The sequence below is a fragment of the Argiope bruennichi genome, chromosome 7 (assembly GCF_947563725.1).
Source record: "Argiope bruennichi chromosome 7, qqArgBrue1.1, whole genome shotgun sequence".
Taxonomy (NCBI): Eukaryota; Metazoa; Arthropoda; class Arachnida; order Araneae; family Araneidae; genus Argiope; species Argiope bruennichi.
Genome location: NC_079157.1, coordinates 43,935,589 through 43,960,081, shown reverse-complemented (window position 1 = coordinate 43,960,081; position 24,493 = coordinate 43,935,589). Strand labels below are relative to the sequence as shown.

At 26.0% G+C, this 24,493-nt stretch overlaps 1 protein-coding gene across 3 annotated transcripts in view; it reads left to right on the top strand.

The window, feature by feature from the left end:
• The window catches only part of LOC129974830 (MFS-type transporter SLC18B1-like), a 40,046-nt gene extending 19,276 nt beyond the window's left edge, over window positions 1-20,770 (top strand). For all 3 annotated transcript variants that reach the window (XM_056087596.1, XM_056087598.1, XM_056087597.1), the window contains exons 4-15: window positions 342-415; window positions 522-669; window positions 1,863-1,931; window positions 2,526-2,616; window positions 7,980-8,122; window positions 8,245-8,343; window positions 9,932-10,023; window positions 10,860-10,955; window positions 12,651-12,725; window positions 12,818-12,911; window positions 15,755-15,961; window positions 18,013-20,770. In XM_056087596.1, the coding sequence (XP_055943571.1) occupies window positions 342-415; window positions 522-669; window positions 1,863-1,931; window positions 2,526-2,616; window positions 7,980-8,122; window positions 8,245-8,343; window positions 9,932-10,023; window positions 10,860-10,955; window positions 12,651-12,725; window positions 12,818-12,911; window positions 15,755-15,961 (1,188 nt within the window). In that variant the 3' untranslated portion in view covers window positions 18,013-20,770. The remainder of the gene's footprint in view (window positions 1-341; window positions 416-521; window positions 670-1,862; window positions 1,932-2,525; window positions 2,617-7,979; window positions 8,123-8,244; window positions 8,344-9,931; window positions 10,024-10,859; window positions 10,956-12,650; window positions 12,726-12,817; window positions 12,912-15,754; window positions 15,962-18,012) is intronic.
• Window positions 20,771-24,493: the final 3,723 nt, after the last annotated feature.

Sequence of the window (24,493 nt, the reverse complement as noted above, 5' to 3'; positions counted from 1 at the left end):
AAAAATATTTATATGAGAAAAATAAGGATTAATTTTTTTGTTACTATATCTTTTTTTTTTTATCTAAAATATAGGAATCAGTATAAGAAAAGAATAGGAACTAAGTCTAAGTGTAAAAATGGGATATATTTTGATGTAATAGACTCATGTTTCTATGACCGTCCAATTTAAAACTCATACTGATATGCGATAATGCTTTTATTAAAACCTCCATTTATATTCTTTTAATATTGATGATTTTTCTTAATAGCCCATATGATTTCATACTAATATGTTTTACTTGAGTTTTGCATTTACATACTTTTAATTAAACTATTATTGTAGCATATCTTTAATTTTAGCTTCCTAAAGTTGGTGCTAAATTCATGTTTCTGAGTGGAGTTGGCTTTTGTGGTTCGTGTAATGTTTTATTTGGGTATGTTTATATTATTTTTGTAGTTTTAATTAAGTTATTGTTTTTTAAAAATTTATTTACTTTTTGTAGAGGAAAAAAGTTAATTATTTAAGTGCTTGATTTGCAGGTTGCTTGATAAAGTGGATGGTGAAGTAGAGTTTGCTGTTCTGTGTTTTGTTGTACGTTCCTTTGAAGCTTTGGGTGCTGCTGCATTTTGCACTGCCTCCTGCACAATACTCATTGATCAGTTTCCTGATGATATTGGTACAATATTTGTAAGTGTTTTTCAATTTAAATACACCATGTATATTTTCTCCTCATCAAAATATTTAAAAAATGTTTTGAAGTATTTTTATTGGAAGGATTTTATGCAGTATTGTGTGCTTCAAAAATTAAGTTCAGTTGGACTGAATTTACCAGTTTTAAACTAAGCTAATTTAATAATATGAAAAGTAATTTATTTTCATGTTTCTTTAGACCGGGATGCTTGAATGGTGGCTTTAGGGCTGTTTCAACTCTAAAAAAAATTAATAATATCAGGGTATATTAAAATCATATATTATTTAATTACCAATATCTAAATTGGTGGTGGATTTATTTTGGGGCCTTCGCCAGTGCATATTATAAGACCCTTCTTTAAATAAGCTGTCAATTTTGTTTTACTTTTCAGCTTAATTTATTTTTTAATAATTTAATTTGAGTTAATTTCTTAATTTAATAATTAGAAAATTTATAAAATTTAAATGTCATTAAAACAAAATAAAATTAAAACTTTATTTAGGAAATTTCTTTTTGTATTTATATGTATATTGTGACTAATGACTGCACAGCATTACATTTATGACTGCGTATCATTTGTGCAGAACTGTATTTAAATTGATGCCTGCTGTTAATATTTATTGTAAGTAAATTCAATAAAGCAGATTAGAATCTCACCAGTTATGCTTGGTAAAGTATTAATATCATTCTATTTTATAATTTATAAAATTAATTTGGTTACTAATTAATAAAATTTTCTTAATCTGCTTACTGCTCACTCTTCCTTCCTTCATTGATTGTATGCTATTCCTAGTTGGAAATCTGTCAATGATCCGAGTGCAATATGTGATGTAAACATTGAATTAGCTTAATATTAATTATATCACCCTTAAAGTTTCCTATTTTATTTTTACCCCCCCCTCCCCTTCCGAAAAAAGATTAATATTTGCTTCTGTTTAAAAGATTTAATAGATTGTCTTTCTGTGTATTTTTTTCTGCTTTTTGATTTATTATAATATGGGTTTGCTACATTTTTTAACAGAATATTTTTAATGTTATGTTATTTGCAAAATATTAAATAAATTTTTGAATTGATTTTTTATTGCATATATGTTCATATATAAATGGAATTTTTCTGATTTTTTTATACATAATTGCATTTTCTTGAATGTATTAACCATATAATAAAATTGGGTCTGTCCTTTGGTAGGGTTTTACTGAGACATGCATTGGAATCGGTATGAGCATTGGTCCTGCAATTGGTGGTGCTTTATATTCGGTAAGTTTCTTGTTGAACTTTTTAAATATCTGAAAATTCTGCTTTTTAAGATATTTTCATTCATTAGTGTTTTTGTATCATTGATAATTGTTTTCAAAAATGAGATTTAATAGCTTTTGTATATTATTTTCCCAGGGAAAATGTCTTATACTTGTGAACTTATGTCTACATTTCTGTTAAAGAAATTTTATTGAAGCCCAATATTGGGAACGCAAATGAAAGAAATTAAGCATTAGTTGAAAATTAAAAGGGGTAACTAATGTAAGTGAAAAAAAAAATTCAAACACCGTTTTTGGTATTAAAGTATCAAATGACCATTGCTTTATAATGTAACAAATGTGAAAATATGAAAAATACTTGGTGGGTTTTTTTTTCAGTAGAATATGAACATTATTATGTCTAGTAAGAACAATTTTTTATTATTTTCAAGCATTTTTGCTTTTGCCACTTACGGTTAGGCCAAAAGTCATTAGTAGCATGTGATTATTATATAAGTACCAAAATTTCTTCTCTGTGAGATTTTCTTAGAGAATTAAGATAAAAATTATATACATATTGCACTTTAGTATTTTTAATTAGAAAAAAATATTTTAGGTTGGTGGTTTTGGCTTGCCATTTTTTGCCCTTGGTGGATTTGTTGTACTTATCGTTCCTTTATGTTGGTATATACTGAGAAATGTTAAAGGTAGGTTTTATCCTTTTCTGTTGCAATATATAGCACTGTTTGAATTTGTGTTTCCATTTATTTAGTTCTGTTTCACTGCACTATTTAAATTTATGCTCCCATTTATTTAACTTTCCTTCACTGAATTCAGTTGAGAAAGTTGAATTTTAAATGTATTATTGCTTTTTTTAAAATTAATTTTTAATGTTAGCTCAAATAATTGTTGTAAGAATTGAAAAGAAAGAATGTTGCTAATCACATTAATATGACATTTACCATATCAACATATATTGTGTATAAATTTGATTACCAAGCAGGCTGGATATTGTTATATCATAAGGAACCATCTGTAAAATGCATATTTTTAAATATAACAATTTGTGCAAAAAAAAAAAAAAAGCATTTTTTCAAAATTAATTATTGTACTGTAAGTTATCAACGGTTTCATAGGGCAAAGTTAATTGAATTTTGTACAGCAAATTATAAACATAAATGTACCATTTCAAAACACCCAAAATCCATAAAATGCTGGTTGATTTCCATTTGCATAGTGGCATTCATTTGATCAAAGGAATATCTTTTTAAGAATTTTACTTTGTTCATATAACAGGAAATAAATTTTAGTAAATATATTATAAATTATTATGGTTACCTTCCAAGGACTTGTATCAAATTACTGATAAAATAAATCCTGGATCTCAAGCTTTTTACTATATGCTTAAAATAGTTTTACAGGCTGTTAGTGTATCCAAAGATTATGAGATAAAAATGTTCTTTTAAAAGAGTAATTTTAAAATTTGAGAAAACAACACAGCCACATTAATTACTATTTTATTAAATGAATTAAAGTAATGTTCATTTGAAAATACACATAATAAAAGGAATAGAAATTATGAATTGAAATTAATGATTTAATGAAATCCACTTGAACAGTATTTAAAAAAATAAAATGAGTCAATTAAGTTTGATTCAATTCCATGACTGAGATGACATAAAATGAAAAACAAATTGGCTATCTTACCGAGAAAGAGGAAAAGCCGAGAATGGTCAAGGAATTCCAAGAGATCAAGAAATATCAAAGAAATTTATTCTGAAACTGGAATTAAAAAAATTAGTAATTATCATTGTAGTCGACGATTGGCTGATCTTTTTGTATAAGTAGAATGGAACATCGTTGACAACCATTGACCAGTTAACTGAAATCAGAAATGGAGGCCATCAGTGTTTCTGTGCATATACCTGGCGGCAAGATATATACATTTAAAAGTATTGAGGTATCTTAATTTTCTTTTGTGCAGGATCGTCAGCACCATAAGTGCCTTCAATTCTGAAGTACATGCACTTAGTGTGATGGATTCTGCTTCTGCTGACTGATTTTGAAGCTGCTTTCATTACTTGTCTTATATTTTGTTTGTTTTATTACTTATTAAAAAAATAAAACCTCCTTCATTGCAATTTTTTATACGGTTTATATTACCATGATAATTCCATAATATTATAATTTGTTGATTCATTGTTTTTGAATCGAATCGAAATTGAGGCTCGGATTAGCATTCATGCTTTTAGTCAAAATAAAAACAATAAAGTTAGCTATATTAACATTTGGATTTGGAATAGAGAAGAAAGGAAAGAAAATTAATCACCATAATTAATTTATTGCTGGGATTATAATTTCTGTAAAAATTTTTTAAAAACACGTCAAGATGCAAAACTTATAATAATGGCATAGTTAATGAAAATAGTTTTGCTTATGCTTTCCATGAAAAATGTTGCATAACTAAGGCCAAACTCACAATAATGCTATGATTTTCAGCTTTATAGGTATATTATAATTAAAAACATTTTTTAAAAACTTTTTCATGTACGGATTATATAAAGAAAAAATATTGTAGTCATCAAAAATTTTGTTTCAAGACTTTGACAAGTCATCATTCCTGAATCTGAAAAACACCTTCATGACCTCCCGGAATCTGAAAAATATGTTTTTGGAATTTTTTAAGTGTACTTGTGAACATATTGCCTCAAATACACTTTAAACTAAATGGATGGAATTTTGCATGTGGCCTCTTCACCAAATTTCTAGATTTCTATCAAATTTGACCTGTGTGAATAAGTTTTGATCAATCCAGCTAATTTCTTTTTTATACATCGTCGATTGTAATATGAGTTGTAAAGTATGAATTTCGTGTTTATTGTGTTAATTTTAAACTACATATATGATGTTTTCCAGCATTAAAATCTAGGACTAATTTATTGTAAATAAATATATTAGATACTAGAATTAATTTATTTTCCCATTTCTTGGAACTTTTTATTGAATTAGGAAGTATTGGGCATATTGCTTATATTTCCTTTAAACATTTTGTTTTGTTTTGTTTTGTTTCTGTATGCTTTGTTTTCCTGAGTATTGGGAAGTAAGGGAAAATCATTTGTTGAATTATGAGATCTTTAAAATACCGTACGAATGCTATTGGTAATGTTTTTAATTATTTTTCTATCTATCTTTAAAAAGCTTCTTACATTAAATAAAACTCTTCTGAAAAAAGTAATACTAAACACATAATTTTTTTTTGATATATTATACAAATATATATTTATACAATATTTTCCATTTTCTGAAAATAATATTAAAAAAAATATTAGCATTTTTCTTATGAGTATTGATGTATTGATTGTTTGATGCCTGAGATAATCATTTTTTGATGGATGAATAATATTAGTGCATTTTCATTTTTCCTTGTTAGGCTTTTCTTTTGTCCCGTTAGTTGCATTTTCTGCATTTTTTTTCTCCTGTTATCATTTTGATCCGTACTGTTTTAGTTCAAGGCATATATTTATTCTTAATTTGAATAGTTAATTTTTACATTTTATCCATGGTGTCCATTCTTTCTAATTCCATTTATAATCAAAATTTACTATATTGTTAAACAGAATGTAAATATCTCTCCTATTTTTCATATATTCCCTATTTAGGTAAAATCAATGCCCTCTGCCACAGGAGCATTAGGTTTTTCTATATCTTAAAGTGGAGGGATTGAAACTGATAAAAATATACAGAATTTATTCATTTCATTTTTGAAAACATTTTAGTGGAAGTATATTTTTTATACAATAAAGAAAATAGAGTGATAAGAACAAATTTCCACTTTTCTTTGTATAATATGAATTTTTTAATTATTCTAACCATGTGCAGGCAATTTTTTACTATATTTGGCAATCTAAAAGATACTGCAGTTTTGCTATCACTGAATAATTTTATTTAATTTGATGCAATATTACATCTTTTTGCATACTATTATTGCCAGTATTTTCTTGTAGCTGTTTTTTTTTTATTTTGTGTTAGTAAATTATAACTTTTCTATTATCATTATATGGTATTGTTATTCTATTTTGATTTCAGTGTAAGTAAACAGTATAAATTGAGAAGATTACATTAAAAGAAAATATATCATTTCATTCTTAAGTATACTCTGCTAATATGCATGTGATTTTGTATTACATCTTTCATGAATAAATTTGGATAACCAATTCTCATAAAAGTCCATCTGGACTAGTATACATCTTCTAGTATTCAGTATATGTTGATTAGTATGTTTGCAAAAATGGGTTAAATATTTACAAAAATTATGCTTATCTGAAGCCCAATGATAAAAAAAGATTTTTTTTTGTTTAATATTTATAATATTATTAAATATTTATTTTTCATTGATTTTCATAAGAAAGAGTGGAGACATATTTTATTGCATATTATTAAGAGTTACTGTGTTGTATATAAGAGGAAAAAAATGAAGCAAAATCATTTTGAAGATTTTAGAAAAAAAGTCAGGGAAAAATCAAAACAGCAAAAATGTTGGTTACATTGAACAAATTTAAATAGAAATTTTCAATAAAATCTTTATTGAACTGTTTTTATGATATTTAATTCTACAATTTAATGTTTATACTATAAAATTTTGAGTTTTTTGAAATACAAAGTGAACAGAAAACTTGTAGAAAATTTGTATAAAAAAACTTGTATAAAATTTCTTTGATCTTTATTTTAATAAATAACTTTATTTTAATGTGTATAAGGGATTTTTATTTTGTGGACTTTATTTTAATAAAGTAAAAAAAAGAGCTTATTGTGACAACATAAAGGACAATTATATTTAAAATATGCAAGTTAGATTAGTATTTATGGACCTGTATGCTTTCAAAAACTCCATTCTATAAAATCTTATTTGGAAACTACATCACAATCCTGTAATTAGAATGTGTTGCACTTTGTAATTCTGCAAGACCTGCTTTTTTTACTAATTAGACAATTACTCCTAAAAGAATCTGGCATCAAAGTACATTATATTCTTGCTTCAGTTCTGTGATGCATCTTGAGTGAAACAGGACATATAGTCTAGGACCCTTGCAAGATATTACAGATTTAGAAGAGCTATCTTTTTTTAGTTCAATATAATTTCTTAAAAATGGTACAAACCAAATCTAGAACAAATTAATGTTTACTACTTTCTTTTCTTTTTGCTCACTAATCTTGGTTACATTAACATTTTGAATAACTTTTTTCTCACTACTTCATTTTAGTAATAGTAATTGAAAAATCCCTCAGGTTGGGCAAGTTCGACTCAGCCTTTCATCCCTTCAGTGAATCGATAAACTGAGGACCAAGCATGCTTGGGAACTAAACACTGGGGGTTCTGCGTTAGGCTGACCACTTAACCGGGACATATGCTTTGCACCCCAGGGCCCTTGGTCAAGGAAGCAGATATGGGCACTGTAGGCCCTAGCTTACATGGACTATCATTCTACTGAGTTTAATTTAATGGAAAAGTCACAATTATGTACAAACAGACTAGATGAGAAGTGAAATAAGTCTGGCAGCAGTTTAAAAAATTATAGAAATATTTCAAAATCGTTTTTTTTTTTTTTTTTTTTTTTTTTAATTTACATCTCTCTTAAATACTCTTCAAATTTGAAAATGATTAAAATGAGAAAAATCTTGCATTACAAATTTACTGGAAAGCATTACGACTAACTATATTTTTCCAAAAGGGGCTTCACACTTCAGACTGGTCTATAGTGAAGACATGAAAAACATTTATTAATGTAATAAAAATATAAAATTATCATTTACTTTGCATATTTATTCATTTTGTGACAAAAGAACAATTTTGTATATAGAATTCTCTTTCGAAAAAAAAAAAAAAAAATAGATGATAATTTTTTAAGGAATCTCTGGATTTTTTTAATCATCCAATATATATATGTATTCCAATAAAGTTAAAATCTATTTCTGAGAGAATTCCTTAGATGTGATTACATAGTTGTGTAGCTTTGTATAATTATATAACTGTGGAGTTAATGATTATCATTTACTTTTTTCCCACCAATAGATCCTGCTGTAGTTTTAAATCCAACTGTATCCTACAAAAAACTTCTCTCAATGCCTCATGTTATTGTTGTGTGTTTTATACTAGCAGTTGCATCTCAAGCTCAGGGTTTTATTGATCCTACATTAGAACCTCATATGCGGCAGGTTAGTTTTATCAAGTATTCTATGTTACATATTTAATTGAAAACATTTAAAATGCATTTTAGTATGGATTTTAAGATGAATTAGAATTTTGTATATTAAAAATAAATTTATTTCTATTGCAGTATAACTTAGATACAGGTGTTGTTGGTCTTCTGTTTCTTTTATTATCTGGTGTTTATGCCGTATCTTCTCCACTTGTTGGTTGGATTAGTGGAAGAATGGTATGCATTGTTTTGTATAAGCATTGAATGTTGTATTGTATGTTTAATAAGAATTAACTAATTCAGATTTATCAAATAATTGTTTACCAATTTTTTTATGATGCAATAGCGATGATGTTTTGTAATTGATTTTTCATTTAATTTCTTACTATCTTTTTTTTTTTTTTTTTTTTTTGCTGAAGTCCTGAAATTCTGTATAATTGGGAGTTTTTACTGATAATAGAATTTTTCACAGTGTAATTATTAATTTTTATTTAACTGCATTCAGTGAGAAACACTATTAGTGAATTTAAGGAACGTTGATAACAAGTTTCAATTTGTAATTAATAATATTATTGAGTTAAGAAATACGTTGAAAATTAAAGAGTTAAAAATAATAATAAAAATTATTAGTGTATTAAAATTCAGAAAATAATATTTTGAATAAAAATATTCAAGTTGAAATAAAAAGGACCAGTACGGAATACTAGCTATACAGTGAGGAAATTACGCCATAATAAAAGTCACAGGAAGAAAATCTTAAAATGTTTCATTAAAAACTGAAATATGAATTCTAGTTAAACTTATTTATTAAAAGAATTTATATATTAAAAGAATTTATATTGTTACAGAATGCTTTTGTAATTTTTTTTCCAGATTTTAACAAAGAAAAAAATGTTTTTTTTTTTTACTTTGCAAAATATACAGACAAATATTTTTTAAGATTATAATGTAATTTTTAAGCAAGAAGATTTAGATGAATAAAAGTTAATACATAGTTTTACTCTTTAATGAGAAGATCTATATCAGATTTAAAACCAAATCCATCACTATGTATTCAGTTGACTATGCATTATTCTAATGCATGTAGATGTTTATATAACTCTAAAATACAAGGATAATTGAAATTTGGTTTGTTACTTTATTACTAAAATAGTAGTTGTGTGTCAAATTTCAATTTCAATCTGTGTATAAGAAAGTTATCTAAAGGCGTTTTGTTCCATTTCTTCACAATGATACAAGACATAAAGTACTTATGTACAGAATTCTAAAAATAATTCTATGCACTTGTGGCATTCATAGTTTTACCTAAAAACCACAATTTTTATATAGAGAAAGTGGATTGACATTTTTATTAGGTGTATGTAAGCAAATTTCAGAAAGATCACTCTTGCTATTTTAAAGCATTGCTCCCCCTTCACAAATCTCCTAGGCAACTTTGACAAACTTAACGCTTTGATTATATGCCAGGAGCAAAATTGCTCAATTTTGTCCATTTGATATTCCATTTTAATAGTCTGAAAATCCATAAAAATCAAAGTAAAAAATAGAATAAAATAAAAATGTTTTATCATGTAGAGCATTATATTATTTTGTTTCAAATAATATAAAACATTTTACCAGTATATTTTATTTCTGAATACATTTTTAAGTTTAAAAAAGTTTATGATTTATAACTCAATCCTGTATCTTACCTCATATTTGAATTAAGTTATACTTTTGAAATAACAGATTGTCTTTCCTTTGGGCATTTTTTTTTCCATCAAAAATGTTTTTGTATCTTGTTTCTCTCAGAAATGAAAATTATGAGTGAAATACTATTTTGCAGGAAAACAAATATCCAATTATGATATTTGGGCTATCACTTATTACCCTGTCCATGCTTTTAATAGGACCTGCTGAGTTTCTTCAAATACAAGGGTAAGAATCTTATTGATTGTGTCACTCATTATTAAATTTATATTATTTTATTTTACATAATTGTCACCTGTTTGCATTTATAATAAACTATAACAAAAAGCAACATCGTCCTATCTCTTAAGCCTTTCAATATCAGTTTTTTCTTTTCCAAAATTTAGATAATTTAGGGCTCTAATGGATCAAATAAAGTGTAAACAACAATATTTTGCTAAAGTAAAAACAAAAATTAACCATAGTTGCAATTTGTTAGGTGGATCATATGTGCCCCAATGGTCTTTTTAAATGGAATGTGTGTGTTCCATTGGGGTTGAGGTGACTATATAAAATACAGTGAAAATTTGAGTCTGTAGTGTTTATATTTTAAAACACTTTTATTGCAAGAAAGTGTTTACATTATCCAACATTGCAAGAAAGTATTTACATTTTATTGGAAAGTATTACATTATCCATCATTATTCATGGCATTTCTATGTATGGTATATTGCAAAACTGTTTTTGTGGAAAACTTTACTTGTGGCACATATAGTTTTCATTTTCAGGTTTGTTTATTACTACATTATAGTTAATAATTACACTAACATATGAGTGTAATCACAGAAAAGCATTGGGATATGAACTTCAATAAATTACCCACATACTTTTCCCTTTGGATGATTTAAAAATATCAGCAGTTTAATAGGCTCATTATAGTATCATCAGTGCGTGAGGCCCAAAGGGTTAATAGGTTCATTTATAATAATAAAACTTATTTATTAATAAAAAAATAATAATTTTCAGAAGTATGAAGATTTTAATTTTAAAAATAATATGATTGATTTTTATCTTTATTATTATAGGAGTGTATGGTTAAGTATAGTAGCTTTAGCTATTTTGGGATTTTCTTTTGCTGCTGCATATGTCCCCACATTTGAAAGCATGTTCATTGCAGCTATGTAAGTAATAACTGTTATTTTTTAATTATTATTTTTGTGAAAATTAAGAAAATTCTTTTATTATCATTGCATTTAAGAATTAATTTATTTCAACAACATTTCATTCCATATTTAATATTAAGAATCTTATCTAAAGGAAGTTTATATAAATGAATTTACTGTTATTTCTGTTTGAGAAAGTAATTATAAATAAACAATTCTTATTGTTCAATTTAATAAATGTCATCTAGAGAAAGAGAGGAAGATATTTTATTATTCTAATTCATATTTATAAATGAAAAAAAAAAGTTTATAAAAAATTGAAAACATCAAGTCACTAGATAGTTGGGTTTTTTTTTATTTGTGTTATTTATTGTTCCTTTTTCAAATCTATGAATAAATTAACCATTTTGTTAACTTAAGAAAAGTCAAATTTCTGGCACTATAGCTGGATATCTACTGTTTTAGTTTGACTAATGTTTTCAACTTTCTTGCACTTTACTTATGAAGTTGTAGAGTTTGTGATGTTTTTTAATTATTATTATGGCTTCATTTTAAATTAAATTATGACAAATTTGCTTTTTCTATTTCTGTAATTAAAAAATTCAAATTTGTAATATTTATTGCTATTAATAAGAGAAGAAAGTGTGACTGTTGATATTCTACAAGTCAGAACATTTAAGATTTCTTTCTAAATTTTACAGATATACTTTGGAGGGTAGGAACAAGATCCTCCAAATATATTTACAAAAAAAAACATGTGAGATTTCTGCGTTTTTTTACGATAAATTTTGAAAATATTATTGCACAAAAGTGATTTTAGTACCTTTTAAAATTCAAAAAGTCTTATTTTGAATGAAACCAATTTAGTGATTATGTGACCTTTTGTTTTGAATTTTGATGCTTATGAATAATATTTGCATAATTGTCTGCAATAATTTTGTTTCCGCCATGAATTTCATTCCATTTTCATTGCTTCGTCATATATTTAATCGCTTTTTCTTTCATTGTTGAAAACTAAGCAAAAAAAAAAAAAGTTATTTTGAACAAGAAATATGGAAGTGAAGTTAGATTAGTATAGAAATAAAACTTGCAATTAGAAAATAGATTACTTGCACAATTATATTTTTAATGGCATTATAATGTCAGGGAACTCGATTTCATATAGGAGTTTATGTGCACAATAAATAGAACAGTTGTAAGGCTATTAAAAATAACATGGTTTTATACTTTGTCGAGGGAGCCATGGACAGTTTATACAAAAGAAATTTAATTGAAATAAAGCATTATCAATATTTTCACAAACCAGTTCATCATCTAAAAGTGGCTAGTTGATAACTTGAATCCTTCTTTTCAAAATGGCTGCTATAATTGCTTTTTTACTCTCATTCAATATTTAAAGTTAAATTTAGAAGTTCTAATTGCATTCATTTTGGATTCAAATTAATGTCACTTTTTTATATTAATTATTTAAGGAATGTTTAGTCAAATGGTTGTAAAAAAAGTCAAATTCATATTCTATTTGTAGTTTGAATCTGGCATTTAAAATAATGTCTAGATGGATCTGGTGATTGTTATATTGGCAGTTTGGCTGTTTAGATTTTTTTATTATTATTATGTAAATATAATAGATATATGAAAATGTTGCATAATTTTGTGTTATAATTTTATGTATAACTTTTATTTAAGTAGTTTTATAATTTTCTTAAAATGTAGGAATGGAGGTCTGGAGGATGATATAAATACATATAGTGTCGTTTCTGGTCTTTGGAATAGTATTTATTCTCTTGGGTAGGTTAAATGCTTATTTTAATTTGTGATTCATATTTGTTTATTTATTTTTTTAAAGATATCAATGAACATGATCTAAACTTTTTTTCTAGTGAAGTTACTGGACCATCTTTGGGAGGTATACTGTCAGATTTCTTCACATTTCCTGAAGCATCAAGTTTAATGGCATTTTGTACTTTAGCAGCGGTGAGTAAATGTATTATTATGCTTTTATTATCTATGTATTATTATGCTATAAATATTATTTATTTATTTTTATATTTTTATTTTATTTTATTATTATGGAGTTTTAAAGGTAAAATTAGCATGAAGATTAAGTGTAAAGATTAATAACTGAAATGACAAAACAAATTATTTTATTAGTTAATAGAGATTAATAGGTTCAGAGCTGGGTCTTTAGAATATGAATGAGAAATTTTACAAGAGTTGTCTTAAAAGTATCTGACCTTTGGCCAGGAAAGATATATTACTTACGTGACAGAAATTGTGACTTTTAACACTCTCAAAGTAGGCCCCTTTCACCATCACACAATTAGAAATCCACTGCTAAAACACTCTTGAAAGACTTTTTTTGGAATGATGTTTATCTTCGTTGTCAGATTCTGCATTATCTCTTCTCCATTCTCAAAATGGTATTCTTTCAATGGCATCTTCAATTTTGGAAACAAACAGAAATCGCAAGCTGCTATATCTGGAGAGTAGGGAGGTTGGAAGACGACTGTAATTCTTTGTTTCACAAGGAAGTCTGTATCAGGTATGATGAACGAGCCGGAGCATTGTAATGATGGTTTGCCAGATTTTCGTCTTCCTGAGATCTGGTCTATTGCGCCAAACTACATCTCTGAGTCGACATAGAACTTGTTGATAGTACTCTTGCCATTGTTTGAGAAATGACAAGCTTTTGACAAAATTTGATTCATATATTTTCTCAACTCATTCACTCATTTTGAGAGAAATAACAAATCCAACAAAAATTTATAACAGCTAGCAGCAACTGACACACTCGAAAATGAAGAAAAATGCAAGCATGCGCATTAAGACATTTTCCACTGTGCACAGTGGCACAATTCTAGCATCATTACCATATGCAGGAGAAATCAAGGTCGGATACTTTTTAGACTGCCCTCATATTAACACTATAATTATAAGTTGTCATACTATCTGACAGTTGCGACATGCTCGATTAAAAATTATGCAAAATGCTGTAAATGGCAGACTATTGATTTAGAGCTATCAAATTTACCAAGTGAGTGCATTTTCAGTAGTATGTATTCACTAGAAAGAATGGAATTTTTTAAAAATTTTATTCTCTAAAATTATTAAATGTTTTAATGTTTTAATAATTTTAGAGCATGTTATTGTATAAGAAATATTTTTGTGTTATTTTGGAAAGCTAGAATTACAGTGATATCAATTTTATATCCATATAGTTTTTTCCTTTATTTTTAAATATGTTTTACTAAATTTTTTATTGTTTTAGTGTGTTTAAAATACCCTCATTACAACAGCATTATATACTTCTTTGTCTGCATGTTATTGTAGCTATAATTAAAAATTAAATTTTAAAAATTAGGTAAAGCATTTAAATTGGATGCCTTTTTAATAATTTATAATGTGCACATTTTTGTATAATTATATATTAAAATATTATTTAATAAATCTGTTATATTTTTCCATATATAACTTTGCAGCTATAATTTCAAAAATATTAGTTCATACTCAATTGCATAGCAATCCAATAAATGAATGTCCTGTTGTATGGTTTGATTTTGAAACAAGTTGAAAGTGAGATAATATGCTTTTACAAGTTATTAGTTTGGATTTTCTCACATGGAGCACTTCAGATAAAAGATTGAGTAGCAGTGGCAACGTTTTGTGGTGGGTGCAATAATAATGTTGCTTTTCTATGTCTGTTGCTAATGACCTTTGTATGAGGGGTCATTGTATCTTATAATGAAGGTATTATGCATTTCGACTGTAGAATTCCAAATATTGCTATTGATATTGCCATTTAGTTTAACCCATATACTATGGCAGGGCTTTACAATTATTAGTTTAAATGACATGTTTGTTGAATTTTCATTATTTAGTTATGATTCATTCTTAGTCCATTTAATTTGTGTTTTACGTATTTCTTGCACCAGCCAGAAGAAAACCTATAAAAATATTCTTGATAGTTGAAATATTAAGTACAGATTATTAACTTATTGAACAATAATACACTTTCTAATTATAATCTGAGATTGCGCCTAAGATATATTATTAAAGTAAACTATTAATACAATTCGGATTATTTGAATTTTATTCCAAATGAACTATATCTTTCATATTTTTTTGCCTGGTTTGTTTAGATCCCTCTCCCTCCTTTAATTCATCGCAGCTTTAGTGGCTTTGTGATAATACCTTGCCTTTGAAATTGGATGTTATTTAAAAGTTGAGAAGACTGAATATTAAGAAGACTGATATTAAGTTTGTTAACCTGTATTATGTTTGTTGTCAACCCTCTTTTTTAAAAATATTACAGAACCCGCAGTAAGAGATATCAAATCTATAAATAGGAGATTTTGTCTATGGCTTATGTCATAGGATACTTCATTTATTTTAAAATAATTTAAAACTAATTCACGGTCACATCCCCAAGTATTGATTTGATAATTATAATGATGATTGGATGAGACATTATTCATGGCTTCAGATACTGTTGTCAGTTATTTGTCAGATACTGTCCTGTATCTGACAAATTCTTTTTATTATTTCTGATTCTAACATCTTTTTTTTCTAATTTATACAAAACTAATGATAATAAATTAAATATTAGTAGTTTTTTTTTTAAAAAATCAACTTCTGACATAGCATAGTTTATACTGAAGCATATTGTAGGAGGTGAATATTGAATGTAAAAAGTTTCACACAAGTTTATTCGTAAATAAAGTCATTTAGATTTATTCTAATTTCTGATTATACTGTGCAAAATTTCTGGCTCGTCATTTTGTTGTTATTCATCAAATGGTATTTTATGTAAATTTTAGTTTTGCGTTGCCCTCATTGCATGGATGAATCCTTGTGGCTGCTTTGGGCCCCACAGCCTTATTGAAGATGCCGAAGAAAAATTGGCCTCTGCTGAGATTTCTCAAGAAGTAAATCGCGTTCCTTCTCGCGAGCAAACTCCCCTCCAAGATGGGCAAGTTCATTCTTACGGTAGCTTATGGGAGGATAAAAAGAACCCTGAGATATAAGTAAGTTTATCAGTTCTGAAATCTTTATTTGCACTTAGGTATTTGTTTTTTGATTTCAAATCTATTGTTCTACAATTTAATTCTCTTTCTTACTTATCATGCTATGAAAAGTAACAGCTTAGATATATCATATTTGTAGTAGTGACTGACTTCTGTTTTTAGATTTTCATGTGTGTGTGTGTGTGTGTGTGTGTGTGTGTGTGTGTATATATATATATATATATATATATATATATATATATATATATAAAAGAATAGAAACATCAAATGTATAAAACATATACAAGAAATCCACTATCCATCTACAAATCACAAGTCTGAATATAAATATATAAACATCCTACTTTTCATACATGAAGTTGCATGTGGAAAGTTGTTTTCATATCATTTTCAATTTTTTCAAGTGTACAGTTTTTTTCTTCTTCTTTTTTCAGCTCTAAATTTTTATTTTAAACAATATTTCACTATCAACTTTCTCTAAATGTGAAATTTTAAGTAATATGGAATAAAACAATTGAAATGATTCACCACAAAATTTAGGGAGTTGTCTTAATATGCACTGTTATAAAAAGGAAAGGCAATTTTTGTATTACTTTACTTTTTCCATTTCATTGGTTAAGTTCATTTATAACTCTGACCCTTCCCAAACTCTTAAAAATGCTGCTCTTCATAAGAGTTGAACTTTCAACAAGGCTCTGTTTTGTTCTGTGTCAGTAATTCCGCAAACTCAGGATATCCAATTACGAAAACCCTGTATTTTGCCATTAATAGAATTTGTATATTTTACCAACTCTATTAAAGATAAAATAATCTGGAACTGTAAAAATTAATTTTTAAGTCAATCTGCTTGCAGACCCTCTCAACCTAAAAACCATACGCAACAGTCTTGTCAGGAATCCCCCAATGTGGATGATGTTTATAATAAAAAGAGGGTTGTAATAAACACAATAATGTTTATGTTTATATCGATGTTTCTTACCTTTTTAAAATAGACTATGTGCTATATCATGATACTTATTTAAGACAGTTAAAATAATATTTTTAATCAAGTGACTGCTTGGAGACATATTTAAGTTTTAGAACTGAGGCAAGTGAGCTCAAGAATAAAAAAAATTTAGTAGTGTATTTTTGAACTATATTCACCTTAGACGACCAACTGGTACACTAAAATATTGGCTGTATTTGATTACAGATAAATTGTTTTTTTTTTTTAAACTTTATGCCCAATTTCTGACATTAAGCCCATGTTATTTTAATTGTCTTGCATATACTGCATTTATTATGTATATAAATCTTTCTAATGGATACCAGTGTTATTATTAAGAACATTCTAGTTGCCCTATTCTGACATAATGTTATTAAACTTACTTCACTTTATCTGTTTTGTGAACTACATAGATATTAAACGGAATCCTTCTTAGCTTTCAACTACAGAAATCAAGCAAATAAATAAATGTTTGATGAAATAATGAAAATGGTTTGAATTTCAAGGCAAAAATGTAATCTACTATTAGAACTCAAGCAAAAATATTTTCTTAAAAAATTGCCAAAACTCAAAAATTTGCATGGTTTATAAATTTGTATCATTTAAAAGACAGTTTTTTTAAAAATTTTGAAACAATGTGAAATTTATTTTTGTGCAATGTTTCCTGAAGTTACTGCAGAGAAAACCCAAATTCAGTATAATTTTTAATGAAAATTTCAAAAAAAAAAAAAAAAAAAAAAAAAAAAAAGACATAATTTGCATGTTTTCACCCACCTACATGTACTAAATTTGGTATCTGTAGATCAAATGATTGGGCCTGTACAGCTCCAACATGTACACATATTTGTCTTTATTAACAATATAGATAGTCAAGAATAAACATTGTGTTGCCCAGTTGCTATGCTTTCATTTCAAATGAACCACTCCATAAAGCAATTATAGAACTTAATTTTGCTGAATACATGCGTTATTTTGCATAAAGCAGAAATCACTTTGCTATATTGATATCTCTTGAGGATTTTTGTATCATTGTATTGAAATATGCTCTTTTCTTTTCTTTTTCCAGGTATTGTGATATCTGCTTCTACATAAGGAAACATTTTGAAAAATTGAATGGTAGTAGAGCTGTATAGTTTGAGATCATTATTTTTTGCTCCCTGTTATTTATGTACAGGCATTTCCTCTTGCTCAATTTAGGGTTTATTTTAGCTTCGTACTGGTTCTACTGGTCTGTATAGCAATCCATTTGGGTGTTAGTGATTATTTTACAAAATATTTTACACTTGGCTTGTGTATTATTTACACTTGCCAAAGGTCTCAATCTTCCTTTGCTTTTTAAGTTTTCTCACATGAGAAATTTTAATGTCTAGGAGATAATTAAAAAATACTCTTTTGAAATTCTGCACCACTTTATTTATTTTCTGTATTTGACCAGTTGAAGCCATTATAGATATACCTTGCACATTTTACTACAATAGTATAATTTGTTTAAATTTTTAATGACTTTATCTCATTGTTTATAATTTGTGTTATCGTATTAGCTCTACTGTGATTTTGTATAATTTATTCTGTGATTCTAATTCAAACCTGCCAATACAGAATTGTTTACATTATATCATTTAAAAATCATTAATTTATCATTCTCTTTGGACTAAAGCTAAAAGTCTTCATTAGAATTTCTTTTTAAGTGTCTTTTTAATATACTTAAAGTGTTTAAAAATTCTTCTAAAAATTATAGATATGTTTTTTCTTTTTTTCTTTTTTGTAATGTTTTAACAGAAATGTAAAATTTTTTATTGCATTTTGTCTTACATTTTGCATAATTTAATTATATTCTAGGATTTTAGGTTGAATCTGTCCAAAAATAATGGTTTGTACTAATAAAACCACCCATGAGTTGATACATATTTTAGTTGCAAAAAAGATGTAAACTCTGGAACTGTCTTTTAATTGTGCATTCTTCTCAAATTTTATTAGGTGAAGTTCATTGTGTAGAAACAAATGTGTAGAAACAAATTATTTTCTTTCCATGTAATCACTAATATTTTAGGTATGAAATCAACTTGAAGAAATGATCTATTTAAAATAATTCAAATTGAAGTATTTTTTTTATTGATGTAATGTGGCATTGATGCTGGCCCAGGCATGCATGATTTTATGGTATTAAGTTCTACGATTTGGTAGACCAAGCAGCAGAGGCTTACCAGAACTATCTGATACAATATACAGGAATTGCCTGATTTAGAAATTTGATCATCTGTCAACAATGTCCTTGTAAGCTTTTGTAGAAATTTTTGAACAGTTTTCTGTCAACCACATTAAATTTTTTTTAATTGATCATGAATGGTTTTCTCAGTGTAAACCATTACTTTTATCAAGGCCATCAAGTATTTAATAATTTTTGTAAAAAGTGTAGATTTTGAATAATCATCATGTAGTAAATTTTGCTGTTGATCATTTTGAAATTTTTGCAACTCCTTCTATTTATATTTTGCTGTTTTGCTACATGTTTTTGTATTTATTTAAGAGCATGTTTGTTATATCATTTTTCATTAAATGATTAATGATGTATTTGTTAAAATAGTGCTATTTAGTAATATGTATTATTTAAAAGCATAACTGGAGCTTGGGTGACTCATTTAAATACGAATATTTAATAAGAATTAGTTTCTTCATATTTATGCATGCCTTAATTTAGTTCTGAAAAATAGATTTAGAATTGTGAAATTGAATAATGTTTTTAAAAAATTGTGTTGTCTTCTGTGAACTTGGTAACAATATGTTGCCAATTCTCAAAAAGCAATTAAAATTCAATTTTTCATGTACTTTAACATAGGATCTGTTCTCAATAGATCAATAGTTATTAATCTTTAAAAAAAAGAAGAGAACCTTTTTAGCTCTTTCAAAATATTTCATGAGCAATATAGAAATGAGATTTAATAGAAAATCATATTGCTTAGGAACTCAATGATTATTCAAAGCATGCATATTTCATTATATTACTTCATTCTTAGATTCAACTCTCTACAAATATGTTTCCATATTTTGACCTGATCCCTCCATTTTAATTTTAATATAATACTGATTTTTTGAAGTTTTCTATTGATATATATTTAGTTTTGGTGTTGAATTTTGCGAGAAGTTAATGAAATGAGCTATGTAAATTTCCCAAACTCGAAAATGAATGTTAATTTTTCATTTGATATACATTGGTGTGAATGATTTGGTTGATTGTAAATTCTTCAAACTGGGTTTTTTAAACTTTTCCAACTTTTGCTCTCCCATTCAGCTGGAAATTTTTAATGTAATGCATGTCTTTGCATATTAAATTTTGTGCCAACAATGGATATTAATAAAAAATGCATGTGATTTAAATCATTTGTGATAACCACAATGTATTAAAAATGAAAAGAATGTTAATATTTGTTTACAGGAATAATTTTTTTCTTTTAGAATTGATAACTACTTAAATTTTAAAACTGGTCACAAAGTTCCTCGGAAATTGTTTCTGTCCTATTTGTTTATGAAGCAGATTTAATTAAATATGTTAGACCTGCAATGCATATTTTAAAATAATTTTCAGTAGAAACTCTTTAATTTTATATTAATTAATCCAAAACATGCAGAAAAAATTATGAAAATTTTTAAATTGTGACCTTGTTTTTTGATTAAAATTAATTTCAAAATATAAATTGTTAACATATTTTATTTAAATTTTATGAAGGAAATGCTACGAATTCATCCAAATGACCATTTGAATTAATTGGAAAAAAAACATAGACGGTTGTATAACAGATATGAATCCCTGCAAGTTCATACTGAAATCTATTCTTCTTCATGATATTCTCTGGAATAAGTTATTAAATGTGCATTCTGTCTAACCTTTCTCTCAAAATTCTTTTTAACCATGAAATGCTGATGTATAATCCAAAATGAGATTCTGACCCATAAATTTAAGAAGCCCTGTATTGGAGAAGTATTGGTAGAGTAAATCGAAATATTATGTAGGTTTTTTTATAGAAAGTAAGATTGACAGAATATTTGAGCTAAAATTTGTTTCAAGTTGTCTTTTTGAATGCTGTCTTACAGATTTACATCCTATAAATAATATTTATATTTTGGAATGATAATGTATATTTATGCTATTTCTATTTCGATAATGACTGAAAATTGTAATTAATATGTACTGCACGAAATCTGTATCTCTAGCACTGCACACAAAGAACTTTGTACTAGATATTTTGTATTAATTTCTTTCAAAAAATTTCCATGGATGTTAATTTTTATTTTATTTTATTTAATCTTCCAAGAAATTATATTATTAATATATATAGTTTTTAACACTGAAAATAACTGTATATTTTGATGTCATTTTTAAATGTACGGTGTATGCCCTTTATATCTTCCATTTTAATTGATCTCTTAATTATAATATTTCATGTGTATATGTTGTATAATTCAGGTGCTAATATTTTTGTTCAGGTCTATTCCAACTGTAGTTTTGGTGCAAGTTTTCTGTAAATATTGTATATTGTAAAATATGTTCAACTTAGTATTGTGTGTTGGTGAATACTTATTTTCATGAATAATTTAAGAGTAATATTGAAAATGAGTAAAACATAAATTCATTTGAATTTATTAAAAACTTTGTAGCACTAAATCAGTGGAAAAGTGTCAGTACAAATTTATGACTTCAATGGACTTTATTTAAAAATCAAATTCTCTAATTGTTTATGAAAAGACAATTCATGGTACATCTATGAATTCAATTCAATATATGTACAAGTTATTAAATGAAAACTTTATATACTAAAAATCTGTATTAAGATTATGTTCATTTGTGATTATATATTTACTTAATTCTTATTATTGAATTTAATAATTAAATTATTAGTAATTTCTTGCCAAATTTTAAGATTATTTAATGCATTATGTTTTGAAGACTTTTTTCAATAAAAAACTGTTTTTAACTTAATAGTTCTTTAGTTCATATCGTAAATAATTTATCTGTAACTTGCTTTAGAATTAAGTTAGAGCAGTCTTATAACTTAACACTTTTATTAAATTCATGGAATTGTTTTTTTTTTTTTTTTTTTTTTTTTTTTTAAGGGGGCATTCTGAAAAATAGGTTTTTACTAGTATATTTCTGAAATTGTGGTAGATTTTTTATTACTGTTATTTTTTTCCTTAATAAACATAAATTTTGCTAAATCTAAAATTGCAGCAAATAATTTTTCTGGAGTTAATTTACATAAAAATAAATTTAGCTTAGCATTTTGTCCTTTAGAATTTAAAAAAAAAATTACTTTGATTATTTATTTATTTTTTCTTTGTCTAAAATGATTCTTTTTTTATATCTGGAGCATCTTTGTTCTTTCTTATGGTGTATACATTTTTAAAAAAACACCAAATATTGATAATTCCTGTCAAATTTTATTAAACAATTTAGTTTGTCAAGTCATTTTCTATTATTTGAAGCATATACAAGTAGTAAAAGTATATGCAAAACTCGCTAGAAATTTTATGGTTATTATATCATATCCTGGTTTTGAAATATGCTATAGAGTTTGATAAACAGATATATCAAGCAATGTTTTTGAATTTTTAAAAGACTGCCATAAATTGAAATTATTTGCATAGTATTATTTTGATTACTTTTATATTTATAACAGCAGTAAACAAATTTTGATTAAAATGGCTGAAGTAAATGAATGTTTAATTTAATAAAGCTTTTTTTTTCTTTAAAAATTTTTGTTTAAAGCGAAAGATTAATATATTTATTTAGTATTCACATCTGTGTAAATTATTGTATCTATATTTTCCCAATACCTGTTATTCTTTCTTCTGAGGTAGAATTTGAGAAAAAAAAATTCTGTCTTTGATCATCTAATATAATCTTGCAGTTGTTATTGCATTAATTTAGAATAGAACGTGCTTGAAATGAATAAGTAAGAAATCCGTTTGTTATCAGCAAGAACTTATATTTTATACTAAAATAATTTTAGCTAAAAAGCAGTAAACCTTATTTTGCTTTTTTTAAAGCAAAGAATGATGTAAATACATTAAATTTACTAGATGAATTGTTGAAGTACAAATTTTGAAAGCATTAGTTTTTTTAGCTAGATGAGACAATCAACAAAAGTTTCAAAATATGTCTCTGAATCCCCTCTCCTTATAACATTTCAATGTCCATAATCGATTTCTGTTGATTATATTAGGCTGTATGAACATAAATTTACCTTATTCAGTTGAATTTATTTTCTGGAATTAAATCACAAGCTTGAATTACAATGATTATGTAATATTTTGAAACTAATCAGAATGAAATGGACAGTATTTTACACTGTAAATCAATTGCAGTTGTTGCTGAGTATTAAATGTCACAGCAAAATGTTATTTTTCCATTAGTCTACTATTCACCAAAATGTGTGTAAATACAACAGTTATGGTAAAAAGTGTTTCCATAATGTTATTGCACTTAGCCTGCAATGCAGACATTTTGGCTATTGTCGTATTAACAGATAAGTACCATATAATCTAACATTTAACTATAATTTATTATTGCTTAATCTAGCTCAAGTAAAATCATATATTTGCTGAAAATTACTTTTTTTAAAACTGTATTTATAATAATCACTGAAATTTCTTTTTATTTTTAGATCAGAAGTGGAAAATGTTCTAATTTAAATATAAATGAATCCAGTAAATAATCATAATAACTTTAAAATCATGATTTTTTTCAAAAGCATAATTATGGGATCTAGTTTTACAAAATTCATGTTTTTATTTTATGACACAAAAATTTCCGTGGAGTAGTTTAACATTTTAAAAAATTATATTCCTATCCATTTTTATGAATTTACCGTTTTTTTTTTTTTTTTTTCCTATACTGCTATTAATTACTGATGTTACTATTATATTTTTACATTTAAATAAAAAAATTTAATTTAAATAAATCTTGTAAATAATCATAATAAATTTAAAATTACATGATTTTTGAAAAGCATTTTGAATCTAATTGTGCAAAATTAATTTGTTATTTTATGTCTTGAAAAAGCTCCATTAAATATTATTCTAATCTATTTCTTATGAATTGAATTCAATTAAATATTTTTTTTTTCAATGTTTCAAAATATATTTTGTACATAAATATGAAAGGTTTCCATTTTTAATCTTCAACAATTATATGTCTGAATTTGAAACTATGGGCTTTTGTTTATTAGGCTATCATAGACTTGTTTTATATTTGATTATAATGATGAATTTCATAGGTGACATATGTACTATGTACATTTAAAAAAACTAACAATTTTATTATTTTTTAATTATTTTACAATAAAGCTCAGTACATGACTATAACATCTCTTAAGGCACCTTTATAACTCTGAACAGGCTATTTATATTTTAGTGATGTACTGAGAATTAGATTTCTTTGTTCGTTTACTTGTATAATTAATGCTATACTCTAGTGAATGTATTGTAATTTAATTACTTATGTATTGTGAATTTAATTAAGAAAATTATTTATATTTATATTTTGGTTGTTA